Source organism: Elephantulus edwardii, unplaced genomic scaffold (assembly GCF_000299155.1).
Source record: "Elephantulus edwardii isolate Elephantulus edwardi_28Jun2011 unplaced genomic scaffold, EleEdw1.0 scaffold00354, whole genome shotgun sequence".
NCBI lineage: Eukaryota > Metazoa > Chordata > Mammalia > Macroscelidea > Macroscelididae > Elephantulus > Elephantulus edwardii.
Genome location: NW_006400104.1, coordinates 190,941 through 213,046, shown reverse-complemented (window position 1 = coordinate 213,046; position 22,106 = coordinate 190,941). Strand labels below are relative to the sequence as shown.

Genomic DNA, 22,106 nt, shown 5'->3' with positions numbered 1-22,106 from the left:
ATGTTCACAGTAATTTAAAGCATCACTTTCTAGGCCCTGTAAAAAAAGAGTTGTGTGCCTCCTTTACCTAACAAATTGCAAATCACCAATTCAAAGACTCCATTTTCAAACTCTGGAAAAATTTCCATACTGGCTTCTTAAGAATTTCACTTACCCATCCCCCTAGAACAGTTCCTTTCTTATTCATGTATTAAGCATCTGAATTAGAGGCAATCTTATTATAGAATAAAAAGAACACTTAACCTAGAAATGCTTTATTTTAGTGAAGTCTTATATATGTATCTGGACTCATCAACTCATTGAATTCACATAGAATACTCTTTGAAGTGACAGATTTTGTTTTACTTCCTTCCTGTGTCTTCAAACATCCAGGGTCTCAATGATAGTGTCTTGCAACCCATATAAATAGATGCCTTTGGTATCAATCAATACTTTTGGGACCAGCAGTCAGGAAATCAGAAGACATTTTGCACTTGGAAAGTTCAGTCAGGGACCTCTGCAAATTATTGAAGAATAATAATGTCAGTTTGAGTACTAAGGTGAATCTGATTCAGGCCATGATATTTCCTATCACTAGCTATGTATCTGATAGCTGGCCAATGAATAAGAATGACAGAAGAAGAATTGATGCCTTTGAACTGTAGTGTTGGAGAAGAGTACTGGACATCCCACAGATTGCCAAACAAACAAACAAACAAGCAAACATGTCTTGGAAAGAGTGCACTCAGAGTGCTTCTTGAAGGCAAAAATGATATAGCTCCATCTTACGTACTTTGGGCATATTACTAGGAGAAGCTGTTCCTTAGAGAAGGACACCATAGTTGAAAAGGCAGATAGTCAAAGAGAAGATCGTCAATGAGGGGAATTGACACAGTGACTGCCTCAATGGTCTCTAGTGGGTTAGGAAATGTGAGGATGGAGAGGTTTCAGAACTGTTGTTCATAACATCACGATGGCTCAATAGCACCCAATAGTAACAACAACAACAAACATAAAAAAAATCTTTCCTATAAAAGAAAATCTAAGCGCACAGTGACAAAGGTGTAAAATCAAGATGTGTTTCTTTAGCAGATTTAGAAGACAATGAAATATCTCACCAAGACTGCCTTACCTTCCTCCATTCAATTGGAGTTCCTTGTATACTTTCCTTACATCACATACACTCATCTGTTTCATAGTTCAATGACTCTCCTATCTGAGAACGAAATTTACATTCCACAGAGTCACAGTGTCTCATCCTGGGACATAACTGGCCCTTACCATTTCAAACAATGTCAATGGTTTAATAAAAAATATATTTTTAAGTTACATTCTTTACTTATAAGGCATAAGATTCTAACTAATTTAAATAGAAACATAACAATAAAGCACCAAATTATCCATGATTCTAATTTAACTAACAAATAAGAATACTTGATGGCAACAACATAAGAACACACACACAAGGGGAAAATTAATCACTGGGAACAGTTGATTAAGGGTTCAAAAAGGGGGGAAGATATTCTCAAAAGCCTGAATCACATTGAACAAAAGTTAGTAACAATTGGGAAGGATTTTAGATAGAGTACTTGAAACCTATTAAGATTATTATCTTATGAATACCCTCTTTCAGTGCATTTATATGAGACAAAAATTTATTTTTCTAATTTATAAATTTCCATTGAGATGTAGGCATTTTTGTTTTAGGAGGGACTATGCTGCTCACAATCTCCTGATTCTCGTGTCCTCACCTGTCTTTTTCCTTTTTTATCCAATGTGTGAATTAAACCGCTTTTCTTGGCTTTTTGCATCTGTAGTCATTATTGCTTTTTCTCCCCTTAGAAAAACAGTGACACCCTAGACAGTAATCTGCACATTAATGCTTTTTAGTTTGTTTGTTTCTTACTTTTCTATTCTCCCCTAAGCAAATCTATTGGAGATTTGTGTAAGGTATTGTGGCGATTCACAGAACTGTGTCACTTTGGCTCTGCTTCTTAAGGACTTTGCAGTCAGCTAGAGAGACGAGACATGCACATTTAAAACTACTCAAATATTAGACATAGTACATGTCATAATTAAGAAGCACATTGTGTGTGTGGGAGGGAACAACCAAAAAACAAGAACAAATCATAGGTCAAGTAATTCAGGTCGTAGGAAGGAGATTCTAGAACGGGTGAAATAATCAGGAGAGAAATCCATTGAGGATTAATCAGAGGATTAATTGGCAAAAACTGGGTTTCTGTAGATAATTAGAATTTTAGTGACAGATATTCTATATACATATAGCTTTTTCAAAAAGATGTGGCTATCCTCCATAGAAAGAAAGAAACAACAGAAAAATAGAGTAAAAGATAATACTCTACTATTTTGATAAATGTTGGAGTAATAAATAATATCCGAAAGGGATGATCTTATGCTAACTGGATTTATACTCGACTACTTCCTGCAAAGAATAGCAAGAATAGTCTACATAACACTAGAATGATAATTACTGAAGAGAGAAATGTTTCTATACAATCACTCTATTTCAGGAATTATTTTAGACATCATTTTTATCCTTCCAATATTTGTGTGAGGCACATGGCTATTAATATTTCTGTTTTAGTATATTATCATTACTATTATTACATCTCTTTTACGGATGGTGATGCAGTGGTAAAAAGCTGTGAGCTGTGCTGCCATCAGGAAGATAGTATAAATCCACCAGCTACTCAGTAGTAGAGGAAGAATGAGCAGTCTCATCCTGTGTGAATAACTGCCTGCAAAAACCTACTCAAGGGTCAGTTATGGGTCAATTCTGACTTGACAGCACACAACAACACACTATATTTTTTAAAATTTATTTTAAAATTTAAAGTCCAATTTTTTACATTTTCAAAATATTTTTTTATTGGTTTGCTTACAAAGTTCGTATACATTGTGTTTCACACTATTCTTCATTCACACTATGTTTCATACAATCATTTTCATTCATTATGCTTTATAAAACTTATCACCATTGGACTATGTCCATCATTACCCTGTCTTTTTAGGTCCAGTGAACAGGGATGATAGAAAGAGAATTGATGCCTTTGAGCTGTGGTGCTAGAGAAGAGTGTTGAATATACCATGGACTGCTAGGAGAACAAACAGGTTTGTCCTGGAGAAGGTGAAGCCAGAAAGCTCCTTGGAGTCAAGGATTCTGAAGCTTCGTGTGACATACTTTGGGCATGTTGCAAGGAGGGACTGGTCCTTGGAGAAGGACATCACGTTTGGCAGAGTAGAGGGGCAGTGCAGGAGAGGAAGACCTTCAATGAGCTGGATAAATTCTGTGACTGGAGTGGTGGGAATGAGTACATTTGAGATTGCTAGTTTGGCACGGGATAGAACGGCGTTTAGAGCTCTTGTACATAGGGTTGCTATGAGTCACAGCGACTCAATGGCACCTAACAACAACAACAATGGACCTTTCCCATTTCCTTTACCCCCTCCATCTGGCCACTGAATTGTACCACTCTGTGATTCACCTTTATCCATCTTCACCCCTCTGCTCTCCCCCCCCTCCCCCTTGGGTTCCCCATACATGTTATCCTTCCTTTTACTAGTTATCCTTCTGTTTTACAATAATGGTCTTATGCAGTATTTGTCCTTATTAGACCGAGTTAGTTCACGCAATATAATGCTCTCCAGTCTCTCCTACGTTATGTAATATTTTTCAAAATTGCTGCTCCTGAGTGCTGCATAGTGTGTGAATGTATCACATCTTCTCAATCCATTCAGTTGTGGATGGACATATGGGTTGTTTCCATGTTCTTGTGATGGTGAATAATGTTGCCAAACCACTTCTTGATTGGGACACTCAGAAAAACTGAAATAAAAGGGAATTTCTTCAACATAGTGAAAAATGTGTATGTAAAACCAAGAGTCTTTCTCAATGGAGAAAGACTAAAAGCATTTTCCTTGGGAACAGAAACCAAACAAGGATGCCTACTGTCACCACTTCTATTCAATATTGTATTGGAAGTACTTGCTAAGACAATACAAGTAAATAAAAGGCATCCAGATTGGCAAGGAGATGGTGAAACTGTTGCTATATGCAGATGATATGATAGTGTACACCAAAAAGCCCCAGGCAATAAAAAACTGTCAGAGTTAGTGGACCAATTAAGGTGGCAGGATACAAGATCAATATACAAATGTCAGTTGGTGGGATTCCTCTATACAAAGCAAATTCAGAAGGAAACCAAGAAAACAATACCATTTATAATAGCCAACTACAAACTGAGATACTTGGTAATAAATCTAACTAAAGGCACAAAAGACCTGTACAAACAAAACTACAGAACACTTCTGTGAGAAACAATAAAAGACTTAAATAAATAGAAAAACTTCCCTGTTCATGGATGTTGCTGTTACGTGCCAGCGAGTTGCTCATGTGTAGGAAGATTCAATACAGTAAAAATGACAATCCTAGCAAAAGCAATCTATATATTCAACAAAATCCCAATACAGATACAAAAATAATTTTTCAAGGAGATCAAAACAGAAATTGTTAAGTTTATTTGGAGAAGAAAGAGACCCCTAACAAGCAAAGTACTTCTGAAAAACAAAAATGAAGTAGGAGGCATAGCACTCTCTGACCTCAAAACCTAATACACAGCGGTAAAAACCAAAAAAGCATGGTACTGGTACAATGACAGGCAAACAGACCAATGGAACAGAATTGAGAATCCAAAAATAAACCTATATATGGTCAACTGATATTCGACAAGGAAATAAAATCTATCAATGGGGAAAACACAATCTCTTCAACAAATGGTTCTGGCAAAAATGGACTTCTAACTGCAGAAAGCTGAAAGAGGATCCACATGTCCCAGTATTTTAAATCATTATTCATGCCTTAAAATGTTTACTTAGAAATCTACTGTACATAAAGTCAACAAAACACTGCTGGAACATAGATTTTGAAAAGACTATCACTATAGTAGGACATTTACCAGAACAATCTCAAATCAATCTCGGTAGTCAGGTTCCACATATATATTTTTTAAATTGGTAAAATATTCTACAATAATTCTGCCACATACACTTTGGAAGATGCTAACAAGGAAGATGTAATAACACATTAAAAAAAAAGATCAGAGCATTTTCTCAGAGGAGATATTTATCTGGTGAGTGGTACAGATGCCATATCTGCTTAGCTTTACAGTTCATGCCCATATTACTTCCATGATGGTACTATTATAAATATGGGCACATCTGGCAAATTGCACCCAAAAGACATACCAAATAGCAATGTTAATATGGTAGTTTCTGACACTTTCTCATGTCTAGGTGCTAAAGATTTAATATCCAATTTTCTTTCACTGCTGAATTCAAATTAAAATATATTAGTAAAATATTTAAATAGATGTTCAATATAACTGAAATTATGTATTTCTGGGGGGTCATCTTGGCAAAGAGGGTTTAATATACTGTTTCAATATAAGATAAATAGAAAATGTAATTCTGATGTCAACCCATATTGCTTTGAAAAAATATTAATATGAAATAAACTTTATGGTAAGAAATAGCCCAGATTGCATTCAGACTGTTTGTTTTCAATCACTTATTAATATTAATTGAGACTGCTATTTAATTAGTCAATCTACTATTTGCACTGGAAAAAGAAAACCACTCAAAGGTTTCTTGCCAAGCAAAGAAAGCATGTTAGTATTTAATAATACTCTCTGTTCAAAGCGATCTTGGTATTTACTGAGGAAAAAGTTACACTCACTCATCTGACCTTCCTAGTTACTTATTCTCTGATTGTTCCACTAAAACTTTCTGCAGATGTATGAAAGAAACTCTTTAATATTTTATGCCAATATGTCCAAAATAGTTGATATTCTGTGACACTATGTCTGTATTATATGACTACATGCTAACTACCGATTAATACTACAATTCAAATGTTAAATATGCAAAAAGACAGTATACAACTTAAGTAACTAACACAATTGTTTGTTACTTTGGGTGTAGCAGTCCAACAAAGTGTAAAGAATAATTATAGAGAAAAGGAAAAGTGAATTAAAGCATCTCAGGAAGTAGGTCAAATAAGATGACCTATGAGGCTCACTCCCACTCCAAAAGCTTTATGACAGCAATCAAGAAGGAGAAAATAATGGAGGAGCGCATATGAAGGAAGGAGAATTGCTAGTGTAGTTTGTAGTGTGTTGTGCTGCTAACCAAAGTCTCTTGCTTCTGGCACTATAAATATGCTCGTAATTTTCCTGAAGACATAGAGCCTCAGAAACTTGAGGGAAGGTGACAGCAGTGCGTTTTTTTTTAATATTAAGGACCTCTGATGGCATTGTGCCTTTTGTGTTGGGCTTCTCATTAAAAATTTGGTGGTTCAAATCCCTCAGCAACTCTATGGGAGAAAGGTGAGGTGGTCTCCTCCCATAAAGATTTACCATCCAGGAAACTACAGAGAAGGTCTTCAAGAACTTCCATCATATTTCTGCTTCAAGGCTAATGTAAAAATAACTAAGTTTTGAAAAACCACTGCATACAATTAGGATGAGTAAAAAATTGATTTCATCAAAGTAGTTAAACCCCTAATCTTGCTGTCTATAGTTTAAAGTAAAAAAAAAAAAAAAAAAATTTAAACAAGTTGAGAAAGATGGTCTAAAGAGAGAAGCTGTCTTTAGCTTTTTTGATGTGCAGCAAAGTACTTTAACGTTATATTAAATAACTCTAATACAAATTTTCTTGAAAATAATTTTGTAGAAATTACTTAGATAAGATCTAGCACACAATAGAAATCAAATGAGAGAAATTATAAAAACAAAACAAACGATAGTAACCTATAGAAAAATGTTGGTAAACTACAGGGAAATGATGGTCAATTTCTCCTGTGCTACTCCTGCAAACACAGGTCAGATTACACGCTTCCATTTATTGTGCTTTTCTGTCAAAGTATTCTTTATATCTGTAACTAGGTAATTTTTTGTGACTCTCTGACTAATGATTATCTCTATTGCAGGAAGATGTTTCACTAAGCATTATATCCCCAATATAATGTATGACTAAATAATTGTTGAATAAAGAAATAAAAATATAAATGAACTATAACAAATGACTGATTTTCACTGAGTCAATCTCAACTCATTGCCACTAAGCAGACCCTCCAGTGGGTTTTCAGAGGTGGTTAATAGTACAGGAGGAGTCTACCTATCTTTCTCTCATGGAGAAGTTGATGGGTATGAACAACTGCCTTTGGGTTAGTAGTGCAACTCTTTATTCTTTAGGCCAAAATAGCTCCTTAAATGAACTCTACCCACATCTAATGTTGAGGGCTAGAATTAAAATTTAGGAATTTACTGCAAAATGGTCAGAGTAGTATATCTTGTTTCTGAAAAAAAACAATGTATCCCAAACACTCAGGCAGTTTTAATTTATAGTATTAGTATATATTCTGTATTTCCCCATGTTGATTTAACAAAACTACAAATGGAAACTCTAGTTTTCCAGTCTCTGATCACAGAAAATTTTGGAAAGTATTAGTATTTAATATTAATTGGCAGGAAGCATTATGATAATTCAGAAAACCATAATAACATAAATACCATAGGAGGCAAGAAGGGGTAAGGTAACAGGGTCACTGGAAGTGAGAACCACAGGGAGAAATGGGTAGTGCGCAGTTATGTTGTACATACTGTAATTAATGAAATAAATAAAAATGAGTATGAATATTTAAATGGAAAGCCAATTTGCTATTAAACATTCACTCAAATCACAATGAAAAACAGTAAACTGTAAATGTTACAGTGATTTGAGGATACTACTATTATTGGCCAATATTTACTGACCTCTACAGATAAGGATTTGCTAGCTTTGAAAGTCACAAAAAAGTGCAGAAGTGAGTATATATTTGTCAAGAGAAAATTTGGGGCAATGGATGCATGTAAGAAATGACAGTCCTAATGGTAAAGACCACTAATGCTGAATAATTTAGGAAGGAGAGAGATTACTGACAACAAACATTTAAGCATTCTTCTTTATTTGAGGATATTAAACAACCCCCCCCAATATTATTCAAGGCTTGCACATTAGAATTATATCCAGTGTAGATAAGTAACAATCTTCTTTTCATGCCATTTTAAAAAATTCTGAAACCCAACATGGAAGCTTACCTGCTGTTTGGCTGGCGCCATCAAACAGATCAACAAGGTCACCAGATGACTTGCTGCTAGGCACTAAAGTCTGAAAACAAATACACAGATAATAAGCTTAGAAAACAATGGATTTTCTCTAAAAGCTTTCAAAGAATGTAAAAGAAGCTTTTACATTCTAATCAGCCCACCACATCTATAATTCTGAACTCAGTTACAAATACTTGTAATTATTTTAGTAAGGCCACATCCAGATTTTTGTAAATAGTATGCACACTAACTTCTTATGGAAAGGCAGTAAGTACCATTTAAATAAATCTATCCCCAGTCCTGTAAACATCCCAATTGCCCACATTCCACTTCTTCCTAACTCATTAATTTCTTACTGCATTGCACTCTCGGTAACATACATTTCAGAGCCCACTCAACTCTTATTGCTAGGTATTAATCATTAGTGAGAAAAGTTAAAAATACACAGGCTTCAAAATTATTATAACAAATTGAATTAGAATTATCAAAGATAAGAATTTGCACTATAAAGTTTTTACATAGCTCTGTGATTTCCAATGCACTATTTTTTGCTGTTTGGCGTCAAGTAAGCTCCAACTCATAGCTACCCTGTGTATAACAGAAAGAAACCCTGCCTGACTGTATACCATCCTCATAATCCCTGCTGTGTATAAGCCTTGGTGGCACAATTGGTTATGTGTCGCACTAGCTGAAAGGGTGGTAGTTCAAATTCACTAGATGATCTGCTGCAAAAAGATGGACATTCTCTCATAAAGATTTCCAGTGTCAGAAACCTGACAGAGAGGTCCTGAGTCAGGGTAAACTGGGTGACAGTAACTTCTGATGTATTTGTGTCGCTGTTATGTGTTGTTAAGTCAAATACAACTCCCGGTGATGCTATGAACAAAAGATCTAAACCTTGTGCCATCCTCACAATCTCTGAAAACACTTCAGGCCATTGCTGCAGTCACTGTGCCAATCCATCTGGTTGAGGGTCTTCCTCTCCTTTGTTATTCCTTTTCCAAGAATGATGTACTTCTCCAAGGAACGGCCCTTCCCAGCAATGTGCCTTAAGTATATGAGACAAAGCTTTGGTATCCTTGCATCCAAGGGGTACTCTGGCTGCACCTTCTCCAAGACCTATCTGTCTGTACGTCTGTCCATGGGATATTCTGTACTCTTCTCAAACTCCACAATTCAAAAACAACAATTCTTTGGCCATCTTTATTCACTGTCCAGCTCTCAACAGCATAGCAAGTGAATGAAAACACCACGGTCTGCATCAGGTCTTAATCCTCAAACTAACATCACCGCTTCTCAATAATCTGGAGAGGTCCCTGACTACAGGCTTTCCCAGTGTAACACATCTCCAGATCTCCTGACTGTTGGTTGTTGTTGTTATGTGCCGTTGAGTCGTTTGCGACTCATAGCAACCCTATGTACAACAGCCCTAAACCCTGCTCTATCCTGTGCCAATCTCATTGCCTCTGACACACCCATCCCGATTACCCCAGTCACTGAATCAATCCACCTAATAGAGGGTCTTCATCTCCTGCGCTGTCCCTCTACTCTGACCAGCATGATGTCCCTCTCTAAAGACCTGTCCCTCCTGGCAACATGTCCAAAGTATGTCAGACGAAGCCCCAGAATCCTTGCCTCCAAGGAGCAGCCTGGTTTAACCCTCTCTAGGATGAATCTATTTGTTTTCTTGGCAGGCCATGGTACATTCAATACTCTTCTCCAGCACCACAGCTCAAAGGCGTCAATTCTCCTTCTATCCTCCCTAGTCATTGTCCAACTCTCTGATGCATAAGTGATTGCAAAAACCATGGCCTGTATCAGGCGCACCTTAGTCTCCAGAGAGACACTGTTGCTCTTGAGTACTTTAGAGAGGTCCCTAACTGCAGACTTTCCCATCGCAATAAGTTTTTTGATTTCCTGGCTACTGGTGCCAAGAGTGTTATTAATTATGGTTCCAAATAAGTTAAAGTTGTTGACAGTTTCAATCTTTTCTCCATTTATCATGATGTTAAATATTGGTCCAGTGGCAAGAATTTTTTGGTGTTTTGTTTTTTTTTTATGTTGAGATGCAACTGATATTGAAAGCTGCAGTATCTGATCTTCTGTAGCAGATGTTTCATTTCAAGTCCTCCTCATTTTTAGCAAGTAGTGTGTCAACTCTATACAGATAGTTATTGAGTCTTTCTCCTTCATAGAGTCCAGGTTCTCAAATAATCTGTTCAATTAAGTGTCTAGAGGGCAGAAAATGGTACATGTGGGCACAGGGCCGGGAAAGTCTCTTTGAAAGGGCCAGAGGGAGTCAACACCCCAGAACAGAAAGTAGAGAAACGCCTCAGGCCCATGGTTCCTCTAGAGCCACAGCAGCAGCAAGAGGTTCATTTATGTTTTGTTGACTCACAGTTCTGGTACTGAGAATGGGTTCATGAGAGAATTAAGTTGGAGAGTAGAGGAGGCAAAAATCACCCAGTGTTATTCCAGAAGTGCCAAGGCGCATTTCTTCATTAGTCTAGGGTCCAGTTACAGCTCAACAGTCAGCTTCTCCTTCCATCAACAGCAAGAACAGCAAAACCTTTAACTGTGGCCTTTTTATCTCTGAGTTCCTCTCTTTATACCTTACCACAGCTTCTCCACAGTAATGACATAGTCTCTCTACCACAATCAATAGGCTCTTGCCAACTGGGTCTCATTCTCAATAGGGTCTTGCTCTAAGTCTCCCTCTTCTCAAATCTTGCTGTCACACGTCTTACTATTCAGTGTGGGAAGCATTTTCTCACTTATCCTAGTCCCACAGCTGTTGATAATTTGCAAGACTGTATGTCTGCAGTTAAGGTAGCTGGAGACCAGGGGGGCTTAACGAAATGGTTAATAAAAACCAATTAGACTGATCAAATTTTGTACATTCAATGATTTACTCATCTATGCTTTACAAGAGTTAAAATCCACTTAATTAGAGGTCATTCTTTTCATTTTCAAACTCTATGACTTTACATACCACACAATATCTAACTCTTTCATATATACTTTCTACACTAAATTGTGAGGCTTGCTTAAGAGTCCTATGCAATACTATTTTTGTCTTCTCCATAGTTCTAAGCACCCAGATGATGCCTTTTCCTTACATATTTAATGCAAATACGCTGAACTGAAACTTAACTGTTAGACAATAAGGAGCTACTCTAGATTTCTAGGCGAAAGAGAAAATACAATATTGTGGCTGAAAACTCTGAGACGAAAAGGGATCAGAAGTAGCTGGGTGAATTTTTAGAACTGCAATTTTATTTACTTTTGAAAAATAAGAAAGCAAATAAGACAAAAGGGTGAAAAAACCAAATGAAAGAATGCCATGCTCAGTCAGAAAAATATATATATTTACAAAATTCCTTAAGATACTAAATGAAAATGTTGATTTACTGCAAAAATGAAAACAATTACACAGTTTTAAGAAATTCTTTCTTATAATCTCAAGTAACTTCTTCATGTCACAGTCGTTATGTAATGGTTCTACAGGCAGACTTGGTTTCACTGTTATTTTGAAGATATTTTTATTTCATAAATTGAAGACTTGTGACATCCTGCATTAAGTCCATTGGTGCTATGTCTCTATCATATTCCAGCAATTCTCAAATTATTTAACTTTTTCATAATACTGTCACACATTCAATAGACTACATATATAATTTTTATAAAGAATAAAAATTTTAGAAAATCGTGTGGCTCCATTGTACTATTTGCTTTACTGTAGTGGTCTGGAACCAAATTCAGTTTGTAATTAATACACCTAACTACTAGATTTTAATGGCCATGACAAAGCTAACACAGTAAATCAATTATATTTAAGACAGCAAAGAGCTAACAAAGCCATTTTTCTTCTTTAACTACAATTAGAGTCAAGGTTTTCCTCAAAATGGGAGGTGAGAGGAAGGGGAGAGAGAAACTTATATACCAGTTCACAAGCTTTCTAGTAAAAATTGGTTCAGTACTTGTACTTATAAGTAAGTAACCCACTGCCATGGAATCAGTTCCAACTAACAGTGACCTTTCGTTTGTCATCTTTATAGGTGTAAATCTTTATGAGAGGAGGCAGTGCATTTTTCTTCCACGGAGCAGCTAGTGAATCAGACCTGCTTTTAGTTAAAAGCCTGATGCATTACACCACCAGGGCTCTCTAAGCTGTTGTTATGGGTCAGCTGAGTTGTCTGTGACTGTATGTACAATAACTCTGAAACCTGTCCTATTCTGAGCCAATCTTAATTGTCTCTGACACTCCTACCCTCATCACCCCAGTTACTGTGTCAGTCCATCTTATCCAAGTTGCCTTCTCGTGTGCTGTTCCTCCATTCTTCCAAGCATGATGTTCTTCTCCAAGGACTGGGACTTTCTGACAACATGCCCTATGTGAGGCATGGAGTCTTGTCCTCCTTGCCTTCAAGAGCATGCTTACTGTACTTTCTCCAAGTCAGTTCTCACTTTATGGCCCATAACAATAACAAATGGAGAATTAAAACTTGGATGACTCTTAGTAGATGGTGATCAACACCTCTCTACTGGCAGTATAAAGGTTCATCTTTAGAGTCAATTACAGCTTGGAAAAAAATGGAAAAATATTTCTAGTTTTTTGACTACTCTGCTGCAAAGATAAAGTTGGGGGGGGAAGTGACTAAAACAATTTAGTATTCTGGGGTAAATCAATCTCTTCGACAGATTTCTCTTCCAAAGATTAGCTTAACACCAAGTACCCATCAGATAGATTTCATTTACATGGTACCTAATAAACAACTACCAGAGATACAAGAGGCAGTGTTCCTGATACTGATCTGTAGTGACCATCAGGCAAGTCAAGTCTCCCTTTCTGTGCATCACTGTCATGCAAAAGGAGAACACTTCTCCCATGTATCAACTAGATGCCTCTTCTGTCATTTTTAAAAACTCCTAACACTCCAGTGATTTCCTCGTGAAACAAGCTTTCCTTGGTAACCAGTAGTAATACACAAAATGAGTAAGAACCACTAAAATCTGATTCACAACCTTTCCCAAATGAACTAAGAGTGTCATTTCTACTTTCAAAGAAAGTGCATAGGAAATCATCCTGCAATTGGACAGGTTTCTTCCCCCAAAGAGGTTTCTTATTATTAATGACTCTGTGTAATACATGCCAGATAATTTATAATTAATATACTTGCCCAGAACCACAAAAGTCTGCTTCTGCAGGAACTGTAAAAGTAGTTACATATATATGAAGTAGTTATAAGAATTAAACCATGTAGAAAGTAAAACTCTTATGTCATTTCCCACCTTAACTGAAGACTGAGGTGTATGGGTTGAAGCATTCTGATCTGGACTTGCTTTGTCCCCTGTGTAATGTGCTGCTGCTCCTAGATCAATGGTTTTGGAAGGATTTGCTGTGCGCTTGTGTCTGGTTGTAGTGGTCTCTGTGGACTGTGTGATATGGATATGCTTTGTCGTCACAGTCTCCTCTTCATCTTTGAATTCACCTTTGGGAGATCTGCCTCTTCTCGCTTTCTTTTCTTCATCACTGTCGCTAAAAGATATTAAAAATGAAGCAAAATAATAAGACTTGGGATTATTTTAAAATGGAGCCCTCAGTGATTTGAGCTTAAGAATTTCAAATGCAGTAACTCCAAAATTCTACACTCTATTTGACAGGGATCAACAGAATGTTATCTATCTGAATAATGATGAGTATATATGAGTAGAGGAAGTGTGAACTGACCGAATCCCCTAAATATGTCCAAAATAGTACTATAAAAAGTATTTACATAAATATAGACAAATAAAAGAAGTCTGAAATACCAAGTGCTTATTTATTATAGATTTAAAGCGTAATTAAAAATAAAGTAGGATTACTGTTAACGCGAGAACCAGTAAGACCCATGGTAATGCACATATCTGTATATAACAACTATGTTTAAAAAAACTGCTATTTCTAAAATGTAAATTTCTAAAACAGCTCTATTTCTAAAATGTAAATCCTTATGTACTAATAATACACATACATAATGAAATACTACAATTTCAGTAGGTATCATGCAAAAACATGTAAAATAATGTGGTTCATGACTATATTCTACTTTACTACAGTGTAAGAGGCCAAATTTATCCTAAATAATATGCTGCTGGAAACTCTATGAACTTTGATAAATGTCAATAGTTGTAAAGGGGCTTTAGGCCTTTTGTTTATAGGGTCGCTATTAGTCGTGCTCGAATTGAAGGCAATCAACAACAACATGGGGAGTTAAAAAAAACAAACAACACCCCCCCAAAAAAATCCAAACAATAAACCACCCTGTATTTAAAGTGTTTTTAAAATTAATTTTCAGGCCCATTTATAATTTTCATTACAAAATAGTTTTCTGATAGAATAAAAGGAAAAATACCAAGTAAGTAAAAATGGCTTTTCATATACTGTGACTGAAAAATGTTGGTACTACTCTGTCCTCCAGTGAAAAGGCATTGGCTTTTTTTTCTGGTGGAAAGGAGGGACAGAGGAAAACAGGGGAGGAAAGGAGGAAAGAAAAATATTACCTGGAATACATGTCACTGCCTATATTATTTAATTTTAGAGTAGGTGGTTTAATTTATAAATATCTTACAACAAAAAGCTTAAAATTCCATTAAACTATGACTATTATTACTGATGTAATTTAACTCAGGACTAATCTAAAGCAATTTGCTACTAATATAAGCCTATTTGGAACTCACAGAAATCATAGATCAAGAGGGATGGCCTCCTACAAAGAGTAAAACAGTCAAATGTGTTTTAGAGAGAAATTAAAAGTTCTAGCAAATATTCAAAACGCCTTAATGTCACTTAATTAATTTCTCAATAATACAAGACCTAAAGAGTTCATATACTTGTAAGTAAAAGTTAATTTTTTACATGTAATTTTATTTCAGTGTAAGATAAATTTCTTCACAACTTGAGCATATAAACATACCTACCACTAAAGAGAAGCTTCCTATCTTTAAGAATTTCTCAATCTAATAAGAATTACTAAGTTCAAAATTGACATTGTGACAGTAAAGTCACAAACATTTTTGTCTAAACATCTCTTCTTTCACAAATTCCCCAGGATGAAAACTTCTAGGTACATTCTTCAGTTACTAGAATTCACACTTGGAATATCTTCATTCTTTCAAACTTTAATATAAAAATTGAGAAACAAAACCTAAAAACTACAATTTCTAGCATATCTATCTTAAAGGAACACAAAAAAGAAAATTAAGAAATAGAAATGTAAAAAAAAAAAAGAACAGAAACAAAGTAAAGAATAAAAGAATGAATGGCAAAGAACGAAGTTACAATACAAGAATGTACAGACATTTCTAATCAAGTTTCATACATGAGACACAAATTTTTTTTTAGGAAGTTATCGGTAGCCTAATTTAGTCACATGCTTTCCAAATTAAACCAATAGTTATCCGTAAGTCGTAAGAACACTTGAGAGAAATAGTCCTGAAGAGGCATTACTTCTTCCCAAGTTTAATATCTACAATGGTCAAAAACATAGTCTTTCAGTATAAAGGACTTAGAGGGTAACTGTAAAATATGTAAGTACTAAAAATGAATTCTTGCTCTTCAAAGATAATACTCCAGGAAAAAAGTCTTGAAAAAGACAAGTAATCCCAAGACTTAACAAGTATGGAGCCCTACTGAAAAGATACTAAGCAGGTATTTCAGAAACTGTATAGTTTCAAAACTGCAGGTTCATTCCTTTTAAATAATCTCCATCAATAATTTTATTACTTTGGGCAAGCTTGTTTTGAACAAGTCTGGAGACTCATTCAAATGGGCCTTTTCTTTCTTAGGGGCAGGTGTTAAGTTTTAATCTTATCTAATAGGAACATGTGAAACAAATGATAAGCTTATAAAATTTACTTTGCAGATTAAGTTCTACAAATTCCTTTTTAAACTGACAGAAAAAAATTATACATGCCTTATGAATAAGAACAAAAAGTAAAATTTCAAGAAGTTAAAAAATTAAATACAAATGCCTTGTCAACAGAAAATATATTTTATAAAAATAACTCAACACTTGAGAACTTTCTGGTCCTAAAGTATTTTTGAGATTTCTGCCCCATGATACTCACTGGCACAAAATAATAATGAGATATCAGGGGAGGATTTTAATTTCAAGTCCTTTACAATTCATTATCTTCTTTAACAATACTTCAGATTCTTGAATCACCTGATGCCCAAATGCAAATTGAGTTGTAAATTTATATTTTCCAATAGAAGAAGTATGCTAAATAAAAACAGGAAGCATAATCAACTTTAGGAAGAAAAATTGTTGTCTGTTGGAAAAGTGTGTCAATATTAACAGAAAATAACCATTGACACACCACTTTAAAATCAGCTGCAAAAATCTGCATTCTTTTTAAGAGACCTTAGAGACAAAACATTAATACCTGCATCTTTCTGGAGAGTCTTCTCTATCTTTCCTCCGGAACTTGCTGATGGTGTCATCAATCGTGCTTCCAATTTTATCACTCAATTCACCTAATTTATCACTGAATGGAAAAGCACTCTTGTTTTTATCCCACTCCTCATCCCATTTTGATTTGGGCTCAGGATCATATCTTTCACCTATATAAAACATTAAAAAGAGAAGCAATTCTAAAGACATTAACTTCAAGAGATGTCTATTGTCCTGATTTCTGAAGCTTTTCCTCATAATAAAATAGTTTTCAAAGAAAAACAGAAAGCTCCCACAGTGCTGAATCAACACAATTATAGCAAGGCACAGCATGTAATACCAGTCATTAAGTGGCAAGAATGCAGATTCAAAAGCTTTTGTGTATAAAAACTTATACAATCTTAATGCATAGCACACTGTATAAGGAAGTTCTTAAATGCTGCTGAAAAGTACTAGAAAATGCAAAAAACAATGCAAAGTATATAAGCAAAAGAGAAAATGGAAATCTTTTTGTTTTTACAAAAGTCACTTAATACATTATATTTCATTCTTGTCTCTTAATGGTTTTTCAATTACTAGAAAACTTTTGGGCAGCAATATTTTTAAAAAATACAAACTAAAGAAAACTCCATGAATATTTCATGTCCCAATATGCTTAAACAACTCAGTAACTGTCATTTCATGGTATGTATCAAAGCAGAAAAAAACAACTCAGTGGATTTGCAGACACGTGAAGGCATTTGTTCTGAACATGAAGATATTCTAATTAACAAAACTACACAAACTAGAAAGAACCAGGATGTACATATGTATAAGCAGTTTAGAACAGTGATGATTAGTCTCTGTTGTTGTTAGGTCCTGCTGAGTCAAATATGACTCACAGTGACCTTAAGAACAATGGATCTGAACCATGTCTTATCTTGTGCCACCTTCATCATCTTTGACATACTTGAACCTATTCCTATAGTTCCTATGTCAATCTATCTCACTGAAAGTCTTCATCTCTTTCACTGACCCTCTACCTTTATAAGCATGATACTCCCTTTTTAATAGCCACTCCTCAAGAGGCCCCACATATGTGACACAAAGCCTCACCATCTTTGCCTCTACAGAGAACTCTGTCGGTGGTACAAATGGTTAAATGTAATCAGTTGCTAAGTAATCAACTCTAATAGTTAAAAGTAATCAGCTGCTAACTGAAAGACAGAAATATTAAATCCACCTTGAGTTGTTTTGGAAGAAAAATGTGGTGATCCACTGAAAAGCCAGCCATAAAAAATTTTGGAGTAGTTTCTACTCTAACACACATGAGATGCTCATGACTTGGAGATAACTCAGTGGCAACTAACAACGAGGTACATAAACAACAAGTGTGAATGAATATGTGCTCAGCTAGAGAAACTGAAGGTGAATGCAGGAATGGAGGAAACAGAATATGGAAGTGAATACATCTACCACCAAATGACAAGATTAGTCTCAGGACCTCAAATATGTGCATTAAATAGGACATGTCTATTTCTTTGTACAAATCCAACTTAAAGAGGTGAGACAAAGGTAGAGAAATCACAGAAGGCACAAAGAAAAAAGTTAGGAAGGAAGAATGAAAATGAAGGCAGGTTGAGAAGAAAATTGATTAAGGAACAAAATAACAAAAAAATGAGTCACTAAGCTCTTATAAACAAATTGACAGATTTGCAGACTTTTTGCAGATTTATCACCACCATTTTGAATAACAAGGCTTCTTAATAAAACTTGAAGACTAAAACTTGTATGCAAGAACTTAAGGACTCTGAATTAGGTTTATTAAATCTGATCACCAAATTAGGGAAAAAACAAAGAAAATTTCAAAGCCAATCAAATTTTTTTAAAAAATGATGTTTTAAAAATGTATTTGTATGTCAACAACATGATAAATTAGCTTACAGTAAAAATGAAAGTGAATGAAAACAAAAGTGACTATCAAGTTTATTTAGTGCTAAGGCTATTACCTACTAGTAAGATGCTGTCTAATTTTGAAATAAACCAATAGACTATCTTAGATAAAACTGATTAGTTACGTCTAAATAAAATGAAATGTTAAAAATAATTTTGCTAACAATACAATGCAAAATACACAGGATGTTAAACAACAGCTCTGATGCTACCATCAGTTCACTGTGATAGTTTGAAAATGTGCTCAATTTTCCAATTTTATCTGATATAATTACCTATCATGCTGGTGAAAAGAAATAGAAGCACATGGAATGAGGAATAAAGTTAAAGTTGCAAACAGCAATTTCTACTAAAAATTATGAAATTGCTATAGTTGCTTTGAAAAAGAGAAAGACTCAAGTTATCACTCGCCAAACAAGCCAAAACTTTCTGATCCTCTGCACAAATAAAAGCCTCTAAGATACATCTACAGTTTTTCAAGAAAAAATTCTGGCCAATTCAAGAAATAATTTGTGTGTGTGTGTGTTTAATTTTTATTATTATTAATTTTAATAGACATTTACAGAGGTTTTGGATTTCCATTCATTCATTGCCGCACTTTTCTCCCTGCCCACCCCTCCCCACCAGCTCGCTTCCCTCTCCGAAGAGAAAAAAAAATTCCTTCATTAGTATACAATTCCCACGTCCCTTCCTCCCCACCCCCCACCAAGAAATAATTTTTATATGATGTTTAGACATTTAAAAAAGTCCAACAGCTTTCCTTTCAGGAAAGGACGGCAGAAGAACAAAGGGGAAAAGATTTTATAGATAGTCATGAAATAAGAAATCAGATGTTTTTACATTAATTCCAGTGAAGAAGTTAAGACACCTCAGTACATTTAATATATAAACAAAGTTACATATAAGTGGAAAGCTGGAGAATACCAACCCGCACCAGCTGAGATTACACATGCACTGTCTCATCTGTATAAACACAAAATGAATGACAGGACAGTAGAGTTCTCCTTGAGTTTTTTCTGTTTTCAAGAATACCAGGCACCTTATTTTAAGGGAAGTCTACTATTACATTAAGAATAAATATAAGAAATGAATTTTGAGCTGCTCTCAAATATGTTCAGAAAATTAAATAAGTGTTTAATTTTGTTTAGGATCTAGAAGAAAAACTGACAGCCTTATTAGTCACCCTTCATGTCAAATTAACGCTTTGATAATTAGTAAAGACTGAGGCTAGATTGACGAGTTTATCTATTTTTTTCTATTACAGAGCTAAAGTGGCTTTGAATTAGGAAATGAACGTGTAGATCAGACTTTACACATGTTTATATTCTAAATTATGAGTAGGGAAACATTTTTTTAAGGAACAGTTACCAAAAGAAAAGTTATATATTTGATTCACTCTGTCAACTCCAAGTTTGCAGTCATTTAATTACAGATTAATAGTTAAAAATCTACTTGTAAACCCACAAAACAGACAGATTCTCAAAATCCATTTGATTGACACCAAAATAAGTATTATGCATTTTCCAATATTCTATGAATTGCTGCATAAATGTTATCTTGGTCTTGAGTAATTTAATGACCCTTTATAATACACATCCTAACAACTAACTGGTGCGTAGATAGATGCCAGACTAGCTTTGATACTCACTGTATCTGAATCCTCCAACACTGTCTGAGGAAACCCCAACATATTTGTCTTTGTTTTTCTTTGCTTTCTTCCGCTCTTCACGAAGTCTATCATCATCCTGGGCAAATTCAACTAACTCTTTCACTTTCTGGCGAATATTTATACCCTGATCCTTGCCATGTTCATCTGTGAAGTTAAGAGAGAAAGAAAACTGAAGGAATGAATTTAACATGGATCAACCTTTTTTAAAAAGATGCTAATATTTTTGTATCATAAGAAATCGGTTATTTTTCAATAGTTTAAAAAATAATAATAAAAAAGACGTGAACTATGCTATCTTAACTTTGACATCTCCTCTTCAGAAAACTTTAAGTTTTCTAGTGCAAATTTGGTTTACAGAATGATTTCGAGATTAACTAAAAAAGGACTCTAGTTAAAGGTAGTATGTAAGGCCAGTTAAGATCCATTTAAAAAGATTACTGATGACGAGATTATGAAATGAATACAGGGTCGTTAAATGTCATCTTCTTTTCTTACTGCATTTTACCTTATAAAATAAAACTCAATTTAACATTTTAATAACGGAAAAGGACCCATATGCCTTGGTTTCATCAATACAAGTTTGGAAACACTAATTACTAGTATTAAGTGTTGCTGAAAAGCTGAATTTTTAAAGTGCTTTCAACTTGGGTATATTACAAAATGAACTGTGCTTCATTCTCTAGCCTCTTTCACATTCAAAACACACTCTGGCCTTGCTGCCTTTGCACAGTAAATATTATTTGGTGGGAAGAAAAAAAAAGCCCAGCTTCAAACAGATGTGTGTTTTGGAGCTCTAACCTTTTCTTCCCATATGATTAAAGCTATTCCTTTATGGACACCACAGGGGACCAGTCTCCAGTGCATATTTTAATATAAACCCGAACACTCATGTTGTGTTGGTTCTGTTGTTATTAGCCAGTCTTTTCTGCAAGTTCTTGTCTTCACTAATTAATACTCTAGGGCCCCACGTCTTGGATTCTGCACTCGTCACACAACCAGCAACAGTCACATTCTAATTAGAGCAGAGAAGCTTCTAAGCTGGTTCAGGTGACTGACAAGTCCAACTACTGTTTTAATTTGCTTATAAGGTTCTTCTATTGCTCACCTACAAAGTGGTAATTTTCCAGAGATCGCAAATCATAAATGTGTTCTCTGGCACTTGTAACAACACGCTCTGATCCATTCCTTATGAGGTAAGCTAGGAGCAGCAACGACTGTAAAAATACAAAGCACCAAATGATTTAATGAAAGAAATCCTCGTAGAACTTTGTTAAGTGGTTAAAAATAATTCCAACGTTAACAAATAATTTTCATGTTATGGTGGTGGTGGGTGGGTGGGTGGGGGACAGCAGATGGGAGTCTATTACATAATATCAAATTTTACATACAGCCTAGAATTTATGTTACTAATGTAAAGTTTTTATCCCAAACACAAAATATAATTATAAACTACTCATTGGTCACATTGAACTAAAAGAGATTTTTTAACCCAAATTAAAAAAAAAAATTTTAAAATTAAAAAAATTTCCCCCCCAACAAAAATCAATAATCCTAATGTTGACAAACATCTGAATGCAAAACATAAATGAACACAAAGTTGTAGAAAACTGGCTCAATTTTCACTATTCACCCGAGCACTGTAATACCATGGATTATTAGAAACAACAGCTTAAAAATAACAATTAGTAATCATGTGATTCCATAGTCTTTTCCCATGAAAATTTAACTTTTCTGGTAGATGATGTATGAGCCTTTGTTTTCAAAAGGTGTTAACAACAAATAAAAGACAAAAACTTAGCATTTTAAAATAACATTTTCTACACTTTTACTGCTGACTAAGGGCTTTCATTTTGGGATGATGGAAATATCCTGGAATTAGGCAGTGGTGACTGTTGCACAACTGCCGTATTAACAGTTACTAATTTA

General features: G+C 34.9%; 1 protein-coding gene across 1 annotated transcript in view; it reads right to left on the bottom strand.

Moving 5' to 3' along the window:
* The window catches only part of CLINT1 (clathrin interactor 1), a 97,210-nt gene that overhangs the window by 13,210 nt on the left and 61,894 nt on the right, over positions 1 to 22,106 (bottom strand). The window contains 5 exon segments of the mRNA XM_006901967.1: positions 8,136 to 8,205; positions 13,437 to 13,683; positions 16,572 to 16,749; positions 20,160 to 20,324; positions 21,286 to 21,394. Of these exon segments, the coding sequence (XP_006902029.1) occupies positions 8,136 to 8,205; positions 13,437 to 13,683; positions 16,572 to 16,749; positions 20,160 to 20,324; positions 21,286 to 21,394 (769 nt within the window).